The 24695-nt window shown below is 42.1% G+C and overlaps 2 protein-coding genes across 4 annotated transcripts in view; both read left to right on the top strand.

Moving 5' to 3' along the window:
• The window catches only part of TPCN2 (two pore segment channel 2), a 47469-nt gene extending 42226 nt beyond the window's left edge, over positions 1-5243 (top strand). Inside the window, exons 25-26 of one of the 3 annotated variants that reach the window (XR_005701487.2) lie at positions 2778-2905; positions 5106-5243. Coding sequence is in view for 1 of the 3 variants with exons in the window: in XM_040068410.2 (XP_039924344.1) it covers positions 2778-2829 (52 nt within the window). In the remaining 2 variants the exon portion in view is untranslated. Of the gene's footprint in view, positions 1-2777; positions 5085-5105 lie in introns of those variants that run through there. The other 2 variants (XR_005701489.2, XM_040068410.2) reach the window with 2 other exon arrangements.
• An 859-nt stretch (positions 5244-6102) lies between these two features.
• SMIM38 (small integral membrane protein 38) lies at positions 6103-21738 on the top strand. The gene is made up of 5 exons (XM_040068421.2): positions 6103-6155; positions 10035-10136; positions 13128-13172; positions 16265-16357; positions 19558-21738. The coding sequence occupies exon 5, from the start codon at positions 20138-20140 to the stop codon at positions 20267-20269; it is 132 nt and encodes a 43-aa protein (XP_039924355.1). The 5' UTR covers positions 6103-6155; positions 10035-10136; positions 13128-13172; positions 16265-16357; positions 19558-20137; the 3' UTR covers positions 20270-21738.
• Positions 21739-24695: the final 2957 nt, after the last annotated feature.

Below are 24695 nucleotides of genomic sequence, written 5' to 3'. Positions count from 1 at the left end.
TTACTGAAAATGCCTTATTGAAAAGCTTTTTTCCATTTCAGAAAGGTTTGGCTTGTAGCCAGGAAAGCCTCCAAGATGCTGGATCTTAAATTTGTCATAGGCCCAGTGTCCATCCTATATGTTGCCTTAGCATTCTGAAGAAAATGTGTGGATCAGAGGAAGGGGGAGATAAGATTTTTTTCCTGATTAGATTGTGAAGAACTATTCAAGGAGGTAAAAAACCCCAACAAAACAACAAAACCCAACTCCTTCAAAACAATTTAAAAAATGTATTTAAAAAAAAAAAAAAAGCAAAGCTCATGTGGCTAAAAGGCAGGAGTTTTGATAGATGCATGTTACGTGCAGCAAGCAGGGTTTGTGTTCTGTGCTGGAACAGGGAGGCCTTGGCTGGTGCCTGTGAGCCCTGAGCTTGATACAAACCAAAAATCACAGTACAAGGTGCCAGGCAGAGAGGGTATGGCTTGAGGGGGAACACGGGAGTCGTGACTTGTGTTTGGATGTTCCGGCTGTAGTGGGACGGGCACGCGGAGCCTTCCCCCTGGAGCGAGCGATAGCGGCTTTCGCGACGTGAGCTTAGCGACCCCAGGCTTGCGTGTGTTTCACAGGCTTCAGGGTGTCTGACCCAAAGATAACCGTGCTCAAAGGTGTTGGAATGTACCAGAAGAACCAGAGCAAGCTCATGGGGGTAGTGCTTTGGGACAGGCAGGCATTTGGGGAGGTGCTCTGCAACATCTCAACACCGTAGCTCCTGGGCAGCTGCCTCTGCCGAGTTTGGGCTTTTGACAGGTACCTCTGAGGGACCAGGCTTTGGGAGCATTTCAATAAATTTGTGCCCAAGTCAGCCCCAATTCTGTGACACAAAGCCGTGGTGTTTGTGGGGCACAGGGTTGCGTTCTTACAGTCTGTATTTGTTTGAATGGTCCCCAGAGGAAAAGGGGCTTTGAATTTTCTTATCTATGCTCCTCTGACATTTTGTAGCTTGTGGTAAAAGATGTATGCTTGTTTTTATGTTTTTCCCCTAAAAATATTTCTGCATCAGTGGCGCTTAAAGTGTTTGAAGGGTTTCCCCCTCCCTTATTACTCAATTTAATTGGAATTATGGTGCCTATCAAAAAGTATTACTGCAAGGTGACCTGGAAATAATAATTTCCTTTCATCTATACCAAGCATTTGTAGATCATTAAAACATCACCAATAAAAAGAGTCTTAGTCACAAAGAAATGGTTTTATATGAGCACAGTAAAGTATGAGATTTCATTATATACAAAAAGGCTATGTTTTGTATTCCTTGTTCACAGAGGAAACTTCCAACACATGTGGAATGCAGGGCAGGATGTAGGACCCTCTAAGGGCTGTATACAGATATGTGAAGGGGAGGAGGAGGGGGAGAGAGAGGAGAGAGAAAAAAAAAAAAGGAAAAAAAAGAGAAGGCTCAGTGGTTCTGAGGAAACGACCCCTTTCAGTAACAAATGGAGCATGTGCTCTGGGTCTCCGGGAGGATTTGTGCCGGGATCTCGCTCTGCATGTGCGCGCATTCCTCCGAATCAGACAGGTGTTAAAATGAAATGGTGCCCAGAGGACGCTGCACCCTCCCCAGCTATCAGCAGCCCGGCCACATGACGGATCCAAAGGCAGCCAAGCACAACTGCTGAGGGCTTTGCCAAGGGCTTTAGATGCCAAGTGCTGAGAGAGAGTGTGCTTGCCAGCTTGGCACCTTTAGGCCATGTGGCTGCTGCTGGCGTGGAGTTGTTGTAATGTGCTGGGAAGAATGGAACCAGAAACTGTCTTAATAGTTCCGTGTGAATGAAGCCCTCTTATTGTCGTGAATATAAAATATTAATTACCTTACCAATGTGTTTGAGTGGCTGTATGTGACGTTGGCACCTGTCCAGACTGGCAGTGGTGAAATCGGAGGATTGCCTCCTGGCAGCCAAATTTATTTATCCCCCTGCCCCTCCCCAGCATCACACTGGAAATAAGACGGGAACTATTTGAAAAGAGTTGACATCTGGAGGAAGATGTTCATTGGCTCCTGGGATTTGGATCAGTCCCTGAGCTGGTGCCTTAAGAGTGGATTTAACCAACGCTGTAATCTTCTGGCACCTGTTGCAGTTTTTGGCAGTGGCACAGGACAGCTTTGATTGCACTGGAGCTGGAGTAGCGAACATATGCCTAATGCCCGTCCCAGAAAGAGTGACTTAGTGCTCTTAATGCCTTTTCTATCGTTTTCCTTTCCACTTTCTCTTCTCTTATTCATCAAGCTGCTATTAATGGTCAGCATTACATGCAGGCGAGCACCCACCAGCATCTTCGAACAAATCGAGGGTAAAGCAAGAGGCAAACAGGAGCTGGGAGAGCTCTGTCTTCTCAGAATCTAACTCCTGTCTGCATTTGATTTTCAGTTGTTTGTCTGGCCCTGAATCTAAGAAGTGTGGTAAATTAAGGACTCCTAGAAAAATGATACGTATGCTGGTGTCTGAGATGTAAGCAGAAGAAGAGTATTTGGCTTTCTAAACGTGTTAATTGATATGACCAAGTATGTGTCTTCAGGAAGAGAATTCAGAGGACCCATTGAAGGAAGTCTCTGCCTCTGTGTCTCTGTACTGATTGTACATCTGTAAATGGCTGCCATCCAGCAAAGCTCTTAAGTGCATGCTTAGCTCCAGCACAGCTTGGCTGCAGCAATGTTGCTAGCTTTGGCATGTTTGGGGCGTTCATGTGCCTGGTGAGAGGCACATGCTCCTGTAGGATAACTAACTCCTCCTTGTGTCCTACAGGCCTGTGGCCAGGAGTGCGGCTCCGGTGTCCAGCTCCCGTAGAAGGTATTGAAGATGGCAGTAGGTTTGTGCTTCATCTACAGCCCTGGGGGTTTTATCCTTCTCTTGGACACCACTGGAATGCAGAGGTACAGACTCCTGAAAAACGGCATGAAGCGTACCAGCAGTGCGTGTAACTTTACCTTGCCTGGTACCCGTGCAGAATTTAGTGGTGTTTGTATAAAGTGGCTCCAAGTAACCCGTGCAGAGTTGTGGCAAAGACTGAGAGCACAGAGGAAAAATATCCCGCTCAGATAACAAACAGTTAATTAAAATCCACGCTGCTGCATCCCCATTGCGGGTGTTTGTACAGAGGGGTAGCTCCAGGGGTGCATGTGTTAAAATTTATCACTGTGTTTGGTGCCTTGTGCGGAGAGCTGGGCTGGTTGATGAGGTTTGAAGAGAAAGTCCTTGTATCCTTATGGTGGTTCTTGGGATTGCAACGTGGCTTGTTTGTCTAGGAAGCCAACAGAAGACCTTGGGCTTTTCATCTACCCACAGTTGAACACTGCTGAAGGTTCCTGAATTATAAATTAAATATAATATAACCACTCATTGAGTACCTCTTGAGTACATCTCATTAAGCACCCCTGTCAAAATACCTGATTTAGGGGAAAAAATATAAAGGGAAAGGAAAAATTCCATCAGTAACAAACAACTGTACCCATAAAGTGCAACTCATACAGTAAAGTCCAAGCAAGCAAACTTGGTGAAATATTCTTGTGTGTGCGGTTCAGAGTCCACTCAGATATTTTCCAGACTACCATCTGCATCAGAAATTTGCTGGACAAATAGCTCTGATTCTCTCCAGTAGCTTCTTGGTATGCCTGAGGTGGAATTCCAAAAGAGGAATAGCTGGCAAGCTGGGTTTTGTTTTTACCTTCACCAAAGCCTGTTTGAATTACAGAGATCATAGTGCATCTCTAGTCGTTGGAACCTGCGCTCATTTATTTTAAGAAAGTTAATTTCTTGGGGATCATAAAAAAGCCAGATGGGGAGAAGCTATCCTGTTGTGGGGAAGTTCTTATCTGCTTCATTGCAATAATTGAAAATGGCTTTTTAAGTAGCCTGAAGAAGTTCACTTATGACTAAGACCCAAATTTCTGGGTGGGTGGGGGAGGAAAAAAAAAAAAGGCAAATGTGAGAAATACTTTAATACTTTAAAATATCTGTGTCCAGCTTTTTTGCCCCTGGAGGAGGAAGTGAGATATTTAGAAAGCAGCACATGTGACAGATGCTGCTCAAGCTGCTCAGCACATTACTCAAAGATGCTCTGTGACCGTCATGTTGCGAGTAATAAAAGAATGTGACCGGGATGGAAGTGGAACAGTCCACATTTACTGTAACCACATCTGTAGCCTCGCCACTCTCGCGTGATGGCCAACAAATCCCTGCCAGTTCCCGGCGTATTCCTAAACCTCTCTGGGCAGTGCAATGCAGCACTTGGGCTGGGGAGCCCTCTGGTTACCTCCAAGTGAGCTGGCACGTCTGTAGCAGTTTACCACACAGGGACAGCAGTGTCGGTGCCAGAAACAGTAAAGCTCTGTTACTGCCACACATAGTTAATTAGCTCGGGTGTCATGGCGAGCAAACACGGCTATATTGCTCCCGGTTCTGCGGCAAAGTTAATTGAGACTGGCTTGGGGATCTTTGCCCCAATGTGCGGTGCAGACATACCCAGGAATGCGCTCCTATTGTTGACTGAATACTGTATTTTCACATAAATGTGGCAGGAATATAATTGCAGGGTGGAAAGAGAAGGCCAATATACATTCACTTCGCTGTAGAAACTAAATTAAACCTTTGACTTAACTCACTTCTATACCAGCTCCCTGCAGGCATTTCTACAGGCTTCATTAGAGCCAACCTAGAGGCCATGGAAAAGGTCTTACAAAAGACTAGCCAGGAAGCCAGTCACAGACCCAGATCCTGCTGCTACAGAACACAATCTGCCTCTTGGCACCTCGGGCTTGCAGCTGCCAGGCACTCTCCTTATGTGGTCACTGGTGTTGGCTCAGAGGCTGGGGCAGATAGACGAGGGGGAGCGCATTCATCACTGCCAGCAGCAAGTGGAGGCAGTGCCAAGTCACTATGTAACCAGGCACATGTGCCAATTTGCTCAGTAATTGGATTGCTATTTGAAAAATTAAAGCGGTGTCTAGAAAATTCTAACCTCTGCATTTATGAAGTATGAAGTTTGTGCTGTGAGGCCGAGCAGGAAGGCTGGAGGGGATCAAGTGGAGGTGTTTAAGGAGAGCAAATGTAGGAAGCGATTTGATTACTTTCCAGAGTCTTACAGCAGCCTCAGAAGCAGCCTCTGTGTACTGGAGAGACAAAGAGCAAGACACAGTGCAGTGGAAAGCTGTGACATTACGGCCAAGCTGTAACCCCTTGCTGACTGTGGAAAACCAGTGGACTTGTCAGCTGAAAGCAATTTGTATAAAGGAAACATCATTGGAAGGCAAGGCTTGATGTACTTCTGCAACTATTTTTTTTTTTTTTCTAAAAGAGAAAAAAAAAAAAAGGTCTTAAAGGGGATTATTTTATGTTTTTAGGGTTTTCTCAGAGCCTGTGAATTGTTGCTTCTGTCTACCACGTACATTGCTGTCAAATACATTTGGTGAACAAATTCCATTAAACATAAGTGATGTTGAATTATCCAGCTACAGGGAGGTTTTGTGACTCAGAAGTATACTTCTGCCACAAATTATTTCTGCTCCCATTGCAGTCAAATTCAGACTATGCTTTGACTCCAGCAGAAGCACAATTGCATGCAAAGCTATAGTTACACAAGTAGTCCTGCAGGCATTTCATTATTCCTTTTAGCTGAGCTCACTGGCCACCCTTTTTCAGCTGAAAACTTTGAGCATATGGGGGGATGATGGATTACAAATTGTTCCTAGGATAATATTTGTAGTTGCTAGTAGGTGCATAAAAGTAGTGCCTGTGTTCTTCATCACTGTTAAGCGGAAACTCAAGCTGGAAGCTCTGTATTTAAAATAATAACGAGTAAAAATCTATGGACTCATACTGAGGAAGAGCTATTTGGAACCTCTGTGAAATGTCTGATTATTTATCATGCACTCAGACCTGGTAGAATGAGGTTAACACATGTCAAAGCAAAGGCAGAGGAAATTTTGAGTCACATTTCTGCCCCTAGATGGAGTATTCTGCACACTGGGTTGGTTTTTTAATATATGTTTTGGGAGAATGGAGCTGTGTTAGGAGACTTGAAATGCCTCTTGTTCTGAATTCTCTTTACAGCGTATCAAGTGCTGCCCGTTGGGACTGGCCTAACTGGGTCCCAGAGACCATTTAGAAGAGAAAAATCAAAATAAGGTTGGTTTGTATAATTGATTGAACACTATAAAGGCCACTGTGCTTTTCTTAGCGTCTCCTGTTTGTTGGTGATAGATACCTGTGTTAAAGTGCAAGAAGCCTCTGCTTTACAGAACGTCACTAATTACCTACGAAACATCTGACATTTGCAGCTCCCTGTGCTGGATGTTTCCGTGAATTTCATGGTATTCCCCCTTCTATGAGTATGCTGTGAACGCCATGGTAACCTTAACTGCTTGTAAAACATTTTAATAGTGACCACTGTAATACAGTGGTTGTGTGCAAACAGCATGCACCACTGCTTCGGAGGTGTTTGGAACATTTTGTTTTGGTCACAATTGGAGTAAAATGTTGCCAGACTTCAAGAACTGAATCCTAAACTTGCCAAACGGGGAGCTGAAAGTAAGGTCTTCTGTTCTCCAGCTCCCGTCTTTGATCATCTCTGGGGTTTCATTGATACATTCCTGCCCAGCACTCACACGCTTAGTGAACCATGGCTCCAGAAAGCTCAGAGCTGCTTGGGAAAAGCGCTTGGCTGCAGGCACTGGATTTGGAGGGGGTGGGTGTCAGATTAGTAGCCAGCTTTTGAAAAACCTCGCTTGTTTTGTGCGTGTCAATGAGAATTCAGCTGCAGGCTCTCAGCTCAGGTATGTTCGTTCTCATGTGGGCTTCTGGCTTAGCCCAGGAGGGGCCAGCTGTAAAGTCTGTCCCTGGACTGGGAGCTGAATTCCTGCAGAATCCGGGATTTTCGTTTGGACCTTTTTAAATATGATGTAAATGCCAGCAGCTTCCTAACAACTGTTCTTGAAGCTCAGAGCAGAATTTAGAGCAGACCCTTGTGAGTTAGGGAATTGCACAAGATATCCCTTCTCAGAAGAGAAAGAAAAGGCCCAACAAAACCTAAGCCATCTGACTGGAGTCCTGAGAAATGCTTTCCAGCTTTCAAAGAAAGAAAGGGTCTTAATTCAGATTTGCCAGAATTGTCTAATTAGTCCTTTTAATGCCATGCACCTTACAGTCTGCGCCACCGGATTCGTCCTATAAATGAGACGATGGGCTAATTCATTTTGGCAGCAGTAAACAGACCTTGTGATTGTCCTCTGTTACAAACACCGGCCTGATTTTAGGAAAATGCTTTGACCAAGCCTGTGTCCTTGCCCTCCCTCCATCCCCCGCGACGCCCCCTCTTTTTCTGAGCGCTGCCTGTGCTTCTTGCCCTCCTTCTTCCCCACCACCCCAGCCCAGCCCGTCTCACACACAGTGACATACCTCACACATTTGCCACTGCTAACAACAACCTGTCAACTCTTTCTTTGCACCGTGCTAGGCGCCTTTTGTTTCTGCAGCCCAGCAAGCCTTGCAGCTGTTGTCCGAGGCCTGCTCCGACAGCCTGTGATCAGTCAGCTGCAAAATCCTCCCCGAACAACTTGGTATTCACAGCTCTAATCGGGCCAGTGGACTGTTTCCTCCTCTCTCGCAGTAAATCTTTATCACTTGCGCTCTGCTCGTCACTTCGTGGCGCCAGCTCTTTGGGCTGCTCTATCCCTTTCCCATACTCTGCTGGGCTGTGTGCTCTGAATGCTAACTCCAGCCTTGTTTAGGCTCGGGGCTGCCATCCACATGTTGGGAAGGTCCGGATTCCAGCTTCCCCCCCCCCCCCCAACGTCCCAGCTTTTGAGCTGGATGTACATTAAGTTCGTGTCGCTCCAAAGGTGAAGATATCGGAGGCTGCCTCCCTCCTTCCCCTCCCTGGGCCTGTCTCATACTTTGTCCATATAAGTTAGTTGTGTGATGATCTTGCTGTTTCCTCCCAGCGGTCTGTTGTGCTTCTGCCTGAGAGCTGTCTTCGGTGAGGAGATGAGGGTGAGCTGGTGATGGCAAGGGAAAGCCTGGGGAAACTGGCACAAACCTTAACTTGATCGCATGCCCAGGGCTATTAACCCTCCTCCTAATGGTCTCCCCACAGAGGAGTCGGAAACGCGTTTCCTCCCTTCCCGTCCCTGACTTGATGCCATCACAGTCTTTTAAAAGATTTACATCAGAGGTGTTGAATTGTGAAGCAGATTTCTAGGGGGGCGGCGGGGGGGGAAGAGGATCAAAGTTTGCATCCTTAGTATCCTCAGCTGAGTCAAGGGGAGTCCTTGGAGAGTTTAGGGTGGAGGTTTGTGTCAACGTGGAGTTCCTGAGGATTTATGCTGGTGGAGTTGAAAGCACAACTTTATCTGTGCCTGTTACCTCTTAGGATACAGCATGAAAACCCCTTCTGCCTCCTTTGGGAAAATGCTGAGGGATTTGTTTCCCTCAGTACTTGGGCCTGGGATTGTAGATGAGAGTCTAGTTAAACCTCAGTTAAACAACACATTTTGCAAGGAGACTCAGCTAGCTGTTAGGTAAAGCTTGCTGGAGACTGCTTTTAAAAAATATAAATTATTCAGGAGGGTTATAAGGAACCTGGGAAACTTTTGTATGAGCACTGGCATGAGGGCCAAAACCTGGTGGGTTTTAATTTTCTCTCTGAAACTCAGTCCATCTCTGACACTGGGAAACCCATTTCTCTTTCTTCATCAGCTTTCCCCACCTGTAAGTCTTAGTTTCAGCAGTTCCAGGAGTGTGTGTGTGCACGTGTGAGCAGGGGTGAAAATTAACCAAATACAGAAATTCCTTCAAGAGAACAACATGAACTGGCTTTAAAAATGTTGTTTCTCTTAGCTTTATGAGGCGGCTATAAAATAGATGGCGCTTGGAAAATCTGGGTTCATTTCATATTCAGGCTTTCTATGCCTCAGTTTCTCATCAGTACGGTGTTTGCTTGGTCAAAGATAAACGCATGGATATGAGATACTCACATTTTTGGCATTGGTAGCCATACAGTTTGAATCTGTAGAGAGATGCCATCCTGGTAGGGCTCTGTTGGCTCCCACTGATGCTTCCAGGTGGGATGTGTTTTGTCTCTTTGTGAACAAACAGACCTGTATACACCCTTTAGGCTTCACTTGGGAAAATGGCTCAGGTTTTGCTGGTATTAGCCACCAAAGTGCCCTTGTCAGTGTGTTCTCTAGTGAAACTGAATGTGTGTGAACAGGATCTGAATGTTGGTTCTTCTTCTATAGTCTGTCCCCAAGGGCAGCAGTAGAAATACCACCTTCAATAGTATGGAGCATCCTACAAATAAGCTGATTGTACCAGTTCACAGAATGGGATCGTAGAGTTGATTGGAAGGGACCTTTAAAAGCCATTTTTTTCCCCCCTGTCAAATAGGAAGCCACTGGAGATAGTTATTTTGTGATATGATTAACTTCTATTTTATGAAACACTGGTGCCTTGCCATGCTTGGGGAGAGTGGGATGGGCAGTCCATCTGCTGTCTCCTGCACAAAAAGCAGTTGATTTTTAAATTGTTCCTAAAGAACTTGATAGCCTTTAAACAACTTTGTATATCCTATTTTTTTAATTTATTTGTTTACTTTTCAGAAAACTCATTGGTAGCTAAAATTTACGTGTTACCTGATGAGGTGGGAGGAAACATTTTGGCTTTAAGCTACAAAGGATTCTGAGAGTCTGAATTGAAAGTGAATGGAACAAGGAGAGAAGACTTTCTCAAAATTATTAGTTTTTTTTTTTAATGAAAGCAAAAATCAAAACACAAAATGCAAACAGTATTTTGAGTCTCTTCATACAGAAGTAAGTAAGGATGTGCACAGCTTGTCTCCACTTTCCATGGTAGCTTGCCACTGTCCACATATCCTGGTTCTCCTCATCTGCTGAGGTTTGTGCCCTGAAGTTGTAATTCTGTGGTGGTTGGTGATGTGGGCTTGGAATGGTTAATTGGGAAAATGTCTGGAAGTTGTGACCTGAAGTTTTTATCTGTTCTTTTCCTCAGAGCTTTGTACCATAGGGGAAGACTCACAGGAGGCAAATATTCCTAATGGGGGAATGTATTGCTGTTCTCAGACTCCTATATGAGTTCTTTTGCTTTGGAGAGGTAAGTTCAGTCCTCATTTTTACCCAGACCACAATGAAGGCTCTGTACCTTTTTCTATTGAGTGGCTGCTAGAAGAGGGCTCCTTCACGGCTCTGGGATGAGCAGGATGAACTGAATTTGAGAACAGCTTCTCTGTTCCCTGTTCCAGGTTGAAACTGGACTTGACTCACTTTTCCTGATGCATCTGGATGCATATATTGGAGCAGGATATTTTATTGCTCTGCTTCTTTATTTTTAGGAGCGATGTCAACTGTTTTTTCTCCTAGCTCCTCCCATATCTGTCTTCTAAGAAAATCTCAGATGCCAACAACTTTCTATTAGTGTTTTTTTTTTTTTTTTTTTTTTTAAACAGAATTGCTGCTAGTATGCTTGCACAGTAATTCCATTTGAAAATAGTCTTTTAGACTAAGAATTTTCTTGTGTGATTTGTCTCAGACTTTCCAGAAAAATTCTACCTGGACGCAAAGTTTGCACCTGTGAAAGTTCAAGGAAATCAGTTTAGCTTTTGCTGTGTGAGGGAGGGATTCCAAAATTGAATTTCTGATGAAAGTCTAGTGTAAGCATGGATAGACTGCCTTCTTCATTACTAGGTAATGTTAATGTATAATCAGTCTCATAAAGAAAAAAAAAATGACTTGAGTGGATTTTATATCCCTTATGAAAATATTTCTGTTTTTTTTGTTTGTTTTGTTTTGTTTTTTGTTTTTTTTGTTTCCTCTTTGGCTGCTCAGGGTAAAATGTTTACAGCTAACCTATCATGTTTAATTTTGTGAGTCACTTTTAGTGTGCACATTTCCTGTACATCTTGAACAAAACCATGCAAAAGATGAGCGGGGAATAAGGGGGAAAATTATAAATGGATCCATGTGACTACCTCTTCTACAGATATTTTTTTCTCCCCTTACTTGAGAAGTTAAGAGGGAATGTAGGGCCATGCAGTGTTTGTTAAAGCTGATGGAATATCTTTCTCCCTCTGGGTATTTCTTTAATCAATGTTTCTTTATACCATTAGGTCATCTCCTCTTTTTTCATGGCTTTTTTTTTTTATTCTGAAGAAGCCTTGTTTTGTACATTTCCGTACATCTTGACGTTTATTCTAAGAATTATGGCCTGATCACTTCCTCTCTTTTCCTCAAAATTTCTGTCATTTTATCTATTTTAAGTGCCAGAGCACAAAGATAACCCCATCATAGTTCTCTCATTTTCCCCAGCAGTTCCCCCCCTTCCTCTCCCACCCTGCAATGAAAAAAATGAAAGGTCTCATGGTCTTACAGATTTTCTTTATGCTTATTTTGGCGTACTTGCAACCCAAATACATCATCATGCTATAAGACGGCTCTCTAAGGCTCTTGGATCAATTAAAGGTGGCCCTATTCATTGCCAGTACAAACCTTTGCCTATTAACTCTTTCAAAGGGCATTTGTCATCACAAAAAGCTGTGAATGCCGTCTGGGGACATTGATTAAAAAAAGGTATTGTTTTATGGCTGCTGAATATCTTAATTAGTTGTAATCAGAGGGTAGCTTGTGTCTATAAAGTGATACAGTTACCTTTCACCTACTTGCTTTATTTTCTGGTTTTTTTTTTTTTTTTTCTTAACGTTAAAAAATCTCAGATGTACCTCAAGCATGCTGTTTTCAGGGTACAAGAGGAGTGCACTTGCTGATCGAACTGTAACTTAGGACATTATTTTGTAAAGCCAAAGATTTTGTGTGGCAACCCAGAATGCATCTCCTTGGCCTGCCATCAGCCAGGAGCGAGCCAGTGGGGCAGCACTGCTCCTTGCCAGCAGCCATCCTCCTTTTCTTCCCTCAGAAATCCCGGGTCTGTATGCTGGAAATGCAGAAATCCACCCCAGCTCTTTGAGCACTTGCACGTGTGCTCAGCTGGAGCCCGTGAATTGTCCATTAATGCCGAGTGTACACAGCCCTGTTTGGCAGGTCGAGGTAGAACAAGGTAGCATCTTTTACACCAGTAGTTCATTTGCCATAATTATTGTCTCAAGTGACTTGAAACAGTTTATTGATGTGTTCTAAATCTCTGGGACAGTGCCCTTTTCTGCTGTTCCCCAAATCAAAACTTTTCTGTCAGTAGTTAATAATAAAAATTTAGTTTTTATTCAAGGAGACCCTTCTGAAAATGAAAATCAGCATTTTACCTTGGTCTTCATGCAAAGTTTTGTTTGTGCTTGTTGCTTCCTTGGTTTATTTTCCTGAGCAAACAGCATAGTTTAATTTAAAATATTTTGTTCAAATCAAATATTTTTTAATGTGCATTTAATGGAGGCATTGAGGTATAGACAGAACCCTTCCAGTCACATGTCTTGATGGTACAGCAATGGCTTTCATCATCTGACCCTCACTCTCAGGAGGTGCAATTCCAGAGAAGGGGATTTGGGAGTATATGCTCTTCTTTCTGTATTTATGAAAATATCTTCTTACAGGGAGGAGAAAACACTTGACCAAAAAAAAAAACCAAAAATAAAAAAAATTGTAAGTCGCACTTGATAAAGCATGTGCTTTTGTGCTTGAATAAAATACTAGATACAGTGATGGTAGTAAATAGTAATTTGTTTCATTATGGGAAGGGGAGGGGATGCAACTGGTGTGTTACAGGGAGTCCCCATTTTCTGTGACAAAAGTTGTTTAGAAAATACCTAACACACACCAACCATGGATATGGAATGGCTCGTGCAGTTTGGTCATTTGGAAAGCAGGGCAGTGCTGTTGCTGGGAACCACCAGGCAAATGAATCCCCAACACTCAAACTCAGCTGGTGGTTTGCTCTATGAATTTTGTTACAGGAAATCCCTGCGTGCACAGATTCTCAGGGAAATATGGCAGAGTCATGTAAATACAAGTGGTATTGTCCTCAGTCTCTTATTTTCCAGTAAATAAGTGTACTAGACAATATGTGGCTTGAAGTGAGAATTTGTTTATGGTTTACCTAATTTTTTCAGAAGCCGAGATAATACATGCACTTCTATTACAGGAAGATTTCTCTCTATGTGTCTGGATTCTGCATGAAGTACTTCTTGTGAGTATTTTATCTCCTTTTTAAAATTTTATTGTTACAAAAATGCTTCAAAAATGTAGTTCTGTCTCCAAATTACTGAGCACTAAGAGTCTACTATAATCTCCATTTCACAGTTGAGGAAAACCAGTCTGATAAAGATTAAAGTTCCAGTTCAAGGAGCGGCAGGAGCTTAAGCACATCTTGTAATGTTCTGTGATTTTGGCGTTGGCTATTATGAAGAGTTTCTCTGGGATGCTGTCAGAGGTGAAAATAGAATATGCTCTGAGTTGCAGACAGTACCTCAGCCGCAGTACTGCAATTTTTTCTTGTTATACTTGATAAAAAACCTGATGCAATGGGATTGTCATAGAGGAGAAAGATTTATTTTTGTAGTTAGTTGTTCAATGGTGTTGAACCTCATTTTAGCATGGAGGTCAATGAAGTTCTGACCTTTTCCTTCAGCTTTGTAGATTTTCACAGAAGCGTGTAGCATCTTTTCTTTGGTCAGGTGCCTTGGAAATAAAGTTGGAGAAATAAATTTGCATATTTCTCCCCTGGCTGTGATAAGCATATGTATTTATACATAATGACATTGTGAGACTTGCTCTATGTAACATTTTTAGGTGTCTGTACAAGTAGGAGATTTATGAAGTGTGACTCATTTTTCCTTCTCCACACTGTTCCAGTGGAAGAACTCAGACTGCGATGAGAAAAAGTAGTACACGTTATTAAGAATTCTGATAAAGTAGGCTGAATAAATTTGTTTTCTTTGTAAGCCTTAATCCTGTGTTGTATTGGCTTCTTGGACATGGCTAATTTATTTGGAATTCCATTCTGTTCCCGACAGCATTCCTGATTAGCAGTTTGATCACCCAGAGCAAAGTTACATACCAGCTTTCAACTCTTGTAATCTAGCAGTGTAATTTTTTCAAATGGACTCTTTTCTTTCCTTCTTTGCCCCAGCTCCCCCTCTTTTTGTGTGCAAAGAGACTTTAAAATAAGCAGGATAACCTGTTACCAGTAGAATGAAAAACTTCTTCAAAGCACAATGTAGTTTGCTGAAAGCCCAACTTTCATTTCTGAATAGAAAAAAATGAGGTTTGGAGCAGTGTCAGTGCAGCATGTGAAATGTTTGTCTTCCATCACTTAAAAAGGATAACAGTTCTTTTCAATAACTGCATTTTATGAGTGGGGTGATACAATCTTGAAGTCGTTTCCAAGGTCCGTTGTTCGCCAAAGCACATTTTGCTTATGGTTCATTTTAGAAAGTTTGAATTTTTCTTCAGTTGTTAAGTTTGTCACATGGTGGACCTTGTAGGAAAATGGCAGCTGTGTCATTGTTTGCTTCTGTCTGAGCTGGCTTGTGCTGTCAAAACAAAGGATGACCAGGACACCCAAATTTAGTTGTAAACCAGAGGAAGGTTTGGGTCTGAACTCTTTTTGGTACAGCACAGGCAGAGCATCATCCAAATGATCTGGTCTGCCAGAGACATGGAGTTGCAGATGAGAGGGAAGTGAGTTTTCCATCCTGTGACATTTCTGAAAGTCCCAGTCTAGTTTGTGCACAGTGAAAAGGAAACAAGGATTTTAAGTCAAGGGAGGCTTGGGGATATCCCAGAGATAGGTGACCACAGCACTCGTCAGAAGGCTCAAACTGTGGATTTTATGCATGTGTGCCTTGACTGCATCATGTTTGAAGACTGTGATCTGTCTGGTTTGTACTGATCTGGAATTTTAGGGGTCTGAAAAGCAGCTCTTGGAAAATACTTGGTCAAAACTGAAGCACTTTTTGCCAGTTTTCTGTGTTTAAAAAACAGGCATTTTGTTGAAACATTGTTTTATCAGAAATAGTACTCTGCTATTAAATTCTCTGCTGTATTAATGGGAATTAATGGGAATTCTATTGATTCAATGGGGATAAAAAGTCCACTGATGGATTTTTTTTGAAGGAGAGCACAAGGAAAGTTTGGTTTAGGGCTAGATCATTGTGCCTGATTAAATTTGGTGATAATTTCTTAATTTCCCCAGTAAAAATCCCTGAGGTTCTTTCTACCTCAAAAAGTCTAGCTGAGTGTGAAAACTTTGCAAATTTTGTATGGTCTCTCTGATCACTAAGGAGATAATAATTAAGGAGGTAATAACTGATAACAAGCTGTTCTGAACTTTATGACATCAGTCTTAAATATGTATCCCTGATTTTTTCTGTTGGGTCACAAAGTCTTTTGTATTTTTGTATTTGTTCACAATTAGGTGGACATTTTGGGCATTACTAATCTTTTAATTGATTGCCTCAGTTAAATATCATGGCGTGTATGTGATCTATTCTGCTAGTACTGGGTCATGTACTGATCACATTCCTAGTAAGAAATCCCCAGAAATTAAAGGGAACCAAGGTGTCTCCTGCTGACCATTGTCCCATCCAGCAGCACATGGAGGTGGTCATGGAATGACAGCAGAGATCTCATCAAGTCTTTTTGGAAATACAGATGTCTTCATATAATCACTTTTAAGACTGATTTATAAGGTTTTGTTTCATTTCCTTCTAGTCCTTTCCCTTCATTTTATTGCTCTTTCCTGCGATGCGTGCTCTCTTGTTGCATCTAAATCTCACTTTCAACACCTTTGAGGATGAGCTGGAGTTCTACTAACACTTCTGGTTTTATGAGGCTGAAGTTAGTCTTAAGGGATGAAATTTGTAATAAATGAAGTATCTTCTTTCTGTCCTTGTTGTTCTCGATCATGGAAATGGGCATACCGAACTGACTGTAGTGGTAGGAGTGGGGATTTTCCAGGGGAAAACCAGTGGGGCAGGTGTTGACTTTGCTTCGACTCAGTGCAAGATTGAATGATCTTGATATGAGCACGTTATCGCAACTTATGTGGAGCAGTAATTGACTCTGAATGTCCGATTTTTGTCCTCTAAAGTGGTGACTCCTTGATCTGGTGCTTTTTTAAGTGGTATTTTGTTTTCAGTGTGATGTAGAATGTTTGCTCAGGAGGTTTCATGTATGTAACCTGGAGCAAGGTGCCTTTTTGATAACTGTAGAAGGAATGTGATTCTGACAGATAAGTGCTGATCTTGAATTCTCCCCCTTTTTTTTTTTTTAACACAGAACTTGGAACTTCTTATTAGCCTTGCCAACACCTGCAACTCTTTGCTGTTCCCTTTGGTAGATATCCTGGCTTCTGAATGTGTGGAAAATGTAGTAAGTCAAATATCCTATTTTTTAATTCTAATTTGCTTTTGCTTTGGGATGTATTTCAAGCTGATCCTAACACTGGGTGGTTCGTGATTATTGTTGTATTGTCTGCTTTGTCGCTTATAGGTTTACTTGATATTTTAAAATTTTGGGAATGTGGTGATATTTTAGAAGATGGCTTTATAAGGGAATTGGAAAATGAGATGTGAAGTCTGTTGCCTTACATTTTAAAAGTCAACAAGACTGTGTAATATGTACTTTCCCCCCCCCCAAACTATCCTTCAATGGGCATTTACCAGGACAGTTAATTATGTGATAATTTAAAAGTGAAATATGAAATTTGTCTGGGAAATAGTTTCAAATTAGAGGATTTTAATAAATATTTATGGCAGAACAGGGTAGTAATATTGGTTTTGTGATGAAAACATATGTTAGTAATAATATATTACCCATCAGAAATACTGTTCTATCATGTCATTGTTCCCTAGAGAGATGACTAGTTGAAAAACGATTTTAACAAAACAAACTCTGAACAGAGAGGATGCTTTTATGGGTGATACAGCACGCATTCATCAAAAAAGGCACATCATTAAAAATGGTGCCAGACATTAGGAACATCTGTTGTGTGAAAAAGTAAATTTGGGAAAATCCAAGCAATAATGCTCAATGTATAGGCTTTACATAATGCTTTTCCTCACTCGTTCTCAAAATTGCAAATAGGCGAAGAACAACTGACTGTGTTAAACCACGTTTTCTAAAATCTGGCCACACGAGTTTTCATCTGGCATTTAAATTCTCCTCGCTCATGCCGTGCCATTAATTTTCCGTGGGAGGAAATCTGTCCTGAGAAGCGAAATCCAAGCAGGAAAGCACCGTCCTTCCATCTTGGGCAGCATTCCTGCCTGTGAATAAATGCAGGGTGCCAAGCTGACAGCCGTGGCATGCGGAGCCAGGGAGCTGCCATTGCCCGGGCAGCCGGCGTGGAAGCTTCCCCGGCTTTGTGTCAGCCTGTCCCGGGCACATCCCGCTGCCAGGCGCCAGGGATGTGCCGTCTCTGTTCCGGCTTTGACACCTCGCAGGGAACGCCGGAGCCGGCGGAGCTGAGAGCCGCTTGTGAGCCCAGGGAGGAGGAGGAGGAGGCACCTGTTGTTCCCTTGGCACTGGAATGAGCCCCCAATTCATCCCTGGTGTGCCCTTAAATAGCCGCTGGGCTCTCGACACTGACAGAGGGAGCTGGAGCTGGTGGCCAAGGCGTGGGATGTGCTGGATTACAGCTGATGCTGAAATCGGTGTCTGGAGCGCAGACCAGCAGCATTGCACCACGCTGGAAGAAGAGGGTTGTCACAAAAGATGCGCTTTCCTTGCATCCATCCGGATGGGCCGGTACAAAGATAGTGCTTCTCTAAAAAAAAAAAAAAAAAAAATTCAGGTATTGCTGCCTCAACTAATTAATTGTACAGCTACAAAATGAATGAGTTGTACTGTGGAGCCTCTGTCTTGCAGGGGTTGTGTTGCAGCGGGTAGAGCCACTGAGCAGTCTGTCAAACTGCTTTTCCTGCTGAAATCCCCTTCAGATGAGATGATGATTTCCTTTCTTCTCATCTGTGCGGGTATGGGTCTCTTAAAATAAAAGAGCAGGTTGTAGAAACAGCTGTCAGGAATGACATAGTTGATTTTGTGACTTTGCTTTAGGGCAAGCTGGTAGACTTTTTGGGCCCCTTTTATCCTTTTTCCTATAGCTGTAGGTGACCCTAGTAACATATATATGTGTATTTACCTGTTCTCTCCAGCCTGCTGCATTTTTTTTCAGCAAAATCTTTGCTAGATGAAAGGAGCAGTCCCTTTAAACTCAGCAGCTTTTGGAATCTGTAGGTATAAAAAGACATTGTTTGGTGCACCTCCACAAAGATTCCTCCTTAATCCTGATTTTGTGTACCTCATCCCTTGGTTGAGCCTTCCTGTCCAGAGGAATTTGAGTTGCTTCCCATTCCTTCATAAATGCACACAGGGCAATATGTCAGACTTTCTGCCTTTTAAGCAATCTGATCAGTTCTGACACTTTCCACCTCCATTAAACAATCCCTGTGGTGGTTGAGAACACCCATTAGTGTGAACAAACTTCTGAAACCCCTGAAAGTATTTGCTTTGCTCTGCCATTGAACTGTTTACAAAGCCCAGGGCTTTGCTTCTGATACAGTCAATAAAAGGGAACAGACTATTTTTTTTATTTTTTTTTTTAATTGCAGTGTAAATGTGTTTCTGTTGGCTGTGTGGTAGGCCACACGGTGACTTTCGTGGGGTTACCCCAATCAAGGACAAATTTGACCAGATTGTGGTAATTCGAGAGGATACCGACAAGTCAGTATTTTGGTATGACGTTTGGTTTAATGCAGAATTTTTAAAAAGCAAGGAAGCAGCTCTGCCACTGGGCTATAGCTTGAACCATGTCCAAGTCATTTCACTAACTGCTGATCCTCCCCAGTTTTGCCTTCACAACTTTACATGTCCAGGCCCAGGCAAGGAATTGCTTAAACATCAATAAAATTTCCTTGTTTTCTTCTGAACTGGGCCCTGGAGTTTGTGCTAGTTCTGATGAGGACTTGGCACCTCCAAGGACCTCAAGGTATGTCCTGAATTTAAGAGAAAAAGAATGTAGAATTCCCAAAGCTTTATGTCTTCAAATCAGTCTTTAATTTCTTTTTAGATGGAAAGTGCGGTTTCTGGGGAAAGGAGCTTGCTAGTTAGTGAGTCTAAAAGATCTTAGCAGTTCCAGTAATTACTCATTTCATCAATCCATCTATATTTAAAGTGAGCTAAACCGAGTTCTTTCCTATAGTGTCTACTTCAAATAATGCTGCTTTACATTTGGAAAGCCAAATAAGGAAACAGAGCATAATCTTACAGGAGTTTCTTTGCCTTTAAAGTTTGCACGGCTCAGGCTTGCTGTAACAAGAGCACTTCTTTCTATGAAACCCTTTTAACATATTTGACTAAACAAACTATCTCCTAAAGAAAGCAGGAGCGTTTTTTTTTGTGCCTGTGCGCGCGCTTCGCTCCAGCCTTGGCTGTCGTGGACATTTCTGCGTTTGTCGATGTACTAAATGAGCGATGCATTTTGGACAGCTTCTGTGTTCTGATTTGTTTTCTTGTGCTTTTTTTGTCTCCCCCTCTTCCCCCTCCCCTTCTTCCCCTTTTCATTTGTCTAGGGGGAAAAAAAAAAAAAAAGCTCCTCCAGTGTTGTTTCCTGCAAAGACCATTCTTAAGAGCTCGTTGGACAGCGCAGGACTCTTGAAGTGATAGCTAATTGGTGAAAGAAAGGCCCTGATTGTCTTGAGGGAGCTGGAAAGTGCTGCGTGTGCTGCTGAAAGGGACTAGGGAGAAGGTGCCTGGTTTCGCTGAGCAGCTGCTGCTGGAGATGTTTGGAGATTACATCAGCATTGGAAAAGAGGGGCCAGAAAAAAAATAAAAAAAAAAGAAGTCCAACTTCACAGAGACGGAGTTTATGGAGGTTTTTTTTCCCCCTTCCAAAGGTCTTCTGACAATACTGTCATTGTCAATATAAGAGTTGTTAATTCTTTATGAATAGCACATGGGGCCTCTTGACTAAATAGTACGTTATATGTCCCAAATCTGTCAGCTGGACTCTTCTCTCACATGCTAGTGAGATCACTTTGATTGGAATGTTAGAGGAATTGCTGGGCTGGCCGTGCAGAACTGAATACTGCATTATATAATTAGATCTCCCAGAGTATTTTTTTCACATTACCTCATTATTCTAGCTTAAATATGGAATCCGTCCTTTTGATGGTTTTACTGGTTGTAATTATATTAATACGATTCATTTTGTGGTCCTGCCTTAGTGCTTATATAGATCATAAAATGTCCCAAAGGTTTCCTGACACAAGAAAAGAGGACTGAGAGACTTCAAAAGCCTCGTTCAGATTTGAATTGACAATGGGGAGAGCTGGATAAGGTAAATGGAGCTAGAGGAGCTTTTACCTTGGGATCTGATGAGAGAGAAATGACCTGTTGAGACTGCAGCCGAGTGAAGATCCTTCAGAAAGCCTCACGCTGACAGAGGGGAAGGAATGACAACTGATTGAGTCAAATGACTTCCTCTCCAGCCTGGGCATGAATTTGCTGTTGGGAGCAGAATTGTGGACTTCTGCCAATTAAATGGTGTGGACAAGCTGGAAGGAACCCTCTTGCTGGGTAATCCAAAAGTGCTCAGTGCCCACGGGCCACACTGTGGGCTGATGGGAATGGATTTTTACTGGGCTGGTTGCTTTGTTACCAAATTCCTCATGGCTCTTTCCCAGCCAGTCAGATCTGAAACTGGCTGAGTGGTTTTAGCTGACCATAAAGTGCCAAATCTTCACATTTCTTGGCAAGCGATGTATCTGAGTATCAGTACAAGCTGGGTACCACTGGGATAACCTGTTCCACGGAAGGCAGATTTGTGTCTCTGAGATTTTCTGATGGACTCTGGCTGTGCTTCAGCACTGACAATGGGTGGGGTGACAATGTGAGTGAGTTGTGACACCAAAGCCCTGCAAGGGATCTTCATGTCAAGCCTGGAAAAAGCACCCTACTAGGACACTGGAGGATTTGACTGCTTGCCTAAGGACAAAATGACTTGGGATTTCTTGGTTAACTTACCTGGCAAAAGGAAATAAATTTTTCCAAGTGAACCATCTTTAAATTAGATGCTGTATTAAGTCAAACACCCTAGATCTTGCTGCAACTCAGTGTAATACTGTCTTTTAAGAACTGAATTTTTCTGCAGTAAAGATAGGAAAATTGTATTACCTTGCCTGAGAAATGCACTATCCTTGGTCCAGTCACTCTTTAAAAAATATTTTTAAAAAGTCCTCTTTTTTTTTCTTTTTGTTTGGTCATTTCCTATCTCATGTGAAAGTGAAGATTACCGCTTCATGATACTGATTTCTATATCTCTTGGTAGCTCTCATGATGATATCAGCGTTTAGCTAGGTAAAAGCCTGCGGTATTCCCACAGAGAATTTCTGGCCCATTCATGCCTCACACACTCCTACAGGCTTGTTGTTAGTAACTGCTCATCAGCCCTTATCATTTTGTCTTTTAAAGCCTCCTAAAAATCGGATATGAGACCTGGTATGTGCTTAGGCAGTGGAACAGGGTGCACGTCAGGTCAATTGATTTCAGCCTCAGATTTTATTTATGGTGGATGACCCATCTACAAAACAGCCTGTAATGCTTGAAGGTGCATGTCATGGGTTTGAAATCCTGCCAGATGACAATAAATTATATGTAGATGTAACTAACCCCTTGTCTGTTGCTCTGATTCTTAATTTTAATGATAATTCTGTCCCTTTTTTGTTTCCCCAACACCAGCAAACCACAAAGGGAAAGTGAAACGTTGTCTACTTGATGTGCAGACATAGCTTTTATAATGAGTAACTGGAAAAATAGCCACAGTGATCCATTTTCCTTCTTTCAGTTAATCATCTCTATTCTGAGCTGCTGTGTGCAAAACAAAGCTTGTGGAGAAACTGATAGTGCCTTTAAGAAATAAATTTTCTTTATTTTAGTCATATTGAAATTGTATTTGACAGTGTCATGTTTGTAGTAATTGTTTGAAAGTGTGGATGTAATGAAAAGCGGTACGGGTGAGGTTGTGCTTTACTGCCTTTAACATTTGGGGATAGAGGAACTGACGCCGCTATGGAATTCACAACTTTGATTTGTTTATCCCTGCAGGACAGCATTCCCTGTAAATCAGAGCGTGTGGTCTTTTTGTGGACCGTATCCTGTGGATCTAAAATGTTTGGTTTGGTCCTTAGATGAGTCACGTGAGTTGCACTCTGATTATAAGCGTGGTCTGGCCAAATATTATTTGGCATAATATTGCTCTGTGTCCTACAGTGGTAAAACTGGCTGCAACCCCAAGCAGTTTGTTAGAACATCCATGTTTTGAGGCACGTTTGATTAATTTAATAGTTACAAAATTTTTGACTGAAAAGTTCGTTTAGATCTTGTTGCCTACTAAACTCCTTATGCGTTCAAAGCAGTTTGAACAGCAGCTTGGTTAATTTCTATAACTAAGTGCATTCATACAGTTATCCCATCCTGCAGGATGTGGGAAGCCATCCTGTTTATCCTGCATTACAAAATTAGGGCTTATCACACTTTCAGGAGTGCAAAATAAAAAGGAGATTGAGATCGTCCTCTTTATTCCTGTAGGTCTTTGCCCTCTCTCTTTTCATGGAGATAATAAAAATCTAAGCCCTTTAAATGTGGTATGATGTGAAAGTGTCCACTGGTATTTCCTGGTGTGATCCTATGGAGCACAGTGCTGACATTTAAATATTTAAAAGCTATTTATACCCTGTTGATTTTTTTTCATTTAAGGATGTATTTAAAAATAAACAAGTGCTTAATGTCAGTTTTGAGCTGTGGACAGTGTGAATGAAGATTACAGGATGGAGCCCCCTTTCCAAGACATGAAACAAAGGTATGTGTAAAAAAAAAGCGAAAAATGAAAGTGCAATACTACAATATTAAAATCCTTGCTAATGTAAAATTATTTGTATATTTATATATTGGTTTGAAATCGACTGTATATAAATAGACTTGGTACACTTTTTATTAATTTATATCATTAACATGCTAAACAGTGGCCAAAATTACTATGTAACCCGCTGAGAAGAAATCCCACTCTTTGTCTGAAGACAATTATCGTGAAGAACCTCTAAGGTGGGGATATATATACATGTATATGAATATATAGATTAAAAATAGATCCTATTTATACATCTAAACCGAAAATAAAACTATGCTGTATGGATGCAGAACTGGTCTGTGTTAGGACTGTGTTAATTTATGGTGACCTTTTTTATGGTACCAATGGTACCAATAAAACCAAATTTGCTCTCAAAACAAATAGCCATTTTGAAGTTCTACAACTGATAACTTTCTCTAAATTTTTTTATTTTTTTAACTAGGGATAAAAGATCTTTCTGAGCTGTAAAAACTCAATTGATTGTAAATACCCTGTTTGTCTGCAAATGGAATTCCCATCCCGCATTGCGTAATGTGCAAAAAGTTATCATTTTATGGACTGCATTATGGTACAGAGAACTAATTACAGACAAGCTCACGGTCATCTGAGCACGTAATTATATTTATTGATTAAAATAATGCCACTATTTCATTTTGCAGTGCCATTACACTGGTACCAACTTAAACAATTCCTGTCAAACCGCGTAAACCGGAGTGCTGGAGGACTCCCCTAAACAGATCTGGCGATGCAACAGGTGGCCTGATTACTTTAGGTGGGTCCATTACAGCCAGATTCGGGGAGGAGAAGCTGAAGGCACAAGCAGGGCTACGACTGCCCTCACAGAGGGAATCTGGACAGCTGGGCGCCCAGTCACCAACTGTTTGCAATGAACTGCCACCTCATAACCCGGGGCTCACGGGAAATCTCGTAACCCGCATTCGTGTTCCATGTCACAGCCCCAGGGAATGGGGAAGTGTTGTGAGGAACACATCCCTGTCAGGATTCACGTAGGCACCAAATTTCTGGACAGTTAAATGGCAGAAGCCCTGTCTTGGTCGGTTAGCAGGGACACAGAGTTGCTCCAGAAACGCGGTTGGGTTATGCTTGATTGTCACCAAAGCGGGTGACCCGATAGGGTGGCCCTTCCACTGCAGGCAGAGCTTGTAACAACATCTCCTGCTAAGGCTGCCAGGCATTTCCAGCCATAAAGGCCTATTTTCAGCTGTTCACAACTTTGTCAAAGTAGCTTTTTGAACTAAATTTTTCCATGTTTCGTTTGGTGTCTGCCTCTGTCTGAATTCTCTTCAGAAGGTTTCAGCCAGAACAGTTTAATGTCTTCCAAGAACAAGACGAGAGAAAAATACATTGTTTTTCCCATGCTACAAAAATATTGGAAAATTTTTTTTTTCCTGAAAAGATGTAGTTGTCCCACTCCGGGAGATAATTTTTACTCAGCCCTCTCAGGGATATGTAACTCTTGTTTGCATCAAGAAAATTATGTAGCTACCTACCACAAAATCAAGGGGTACAAGATCAAATATGACATGGGAGAATGAGGATAAAGAAACTGGCAGAGAAAAAAAGAAATTGCAGTGAGGTTTTAATTAAAGAGGATAAGTGGGCCATGCATAGTTAATGGAAGGCAAGCTGGACTGCACCATGTAGGAGAATTAGCTCCAGCAGTGAGTGAGAGTGGAGGCACGCTATGATGAAATTAGTATAGTTTGGACTATCAGCAGACAGGACAAAAGAGGAGTTGGAAATACATGACCTGCAACATTCTCCGAGTCTATGACTCAGGCA

This window comes from Hirundo rustica, chromosome 6, assembly GCF_015227805.2.
Source record: "Hirundo rustica isolate bHirRus1 chromosome 6, bHirRus1.pri.v3, whole genome shotgun sequence".
Classification (NCBI taxonomy): domain Eukaryota; kingdom Metazoa; phylum Chordata; class Aves; order Passeriformes; family Hirundinidae; genus Hirundo; species Hirundo rustica.
This window is presented reverse-complemented; position numbering and strand designations above follow the sequence as displayed.

Coding starts and splice junctions, on each gene's coding strand:
- SMIM38 (XM_040068421.2), top strand. CDS start 20,138: ATGGAATCCGTCCTTTTGATGGTTTTACTGGTTGTAATTATATTAATA.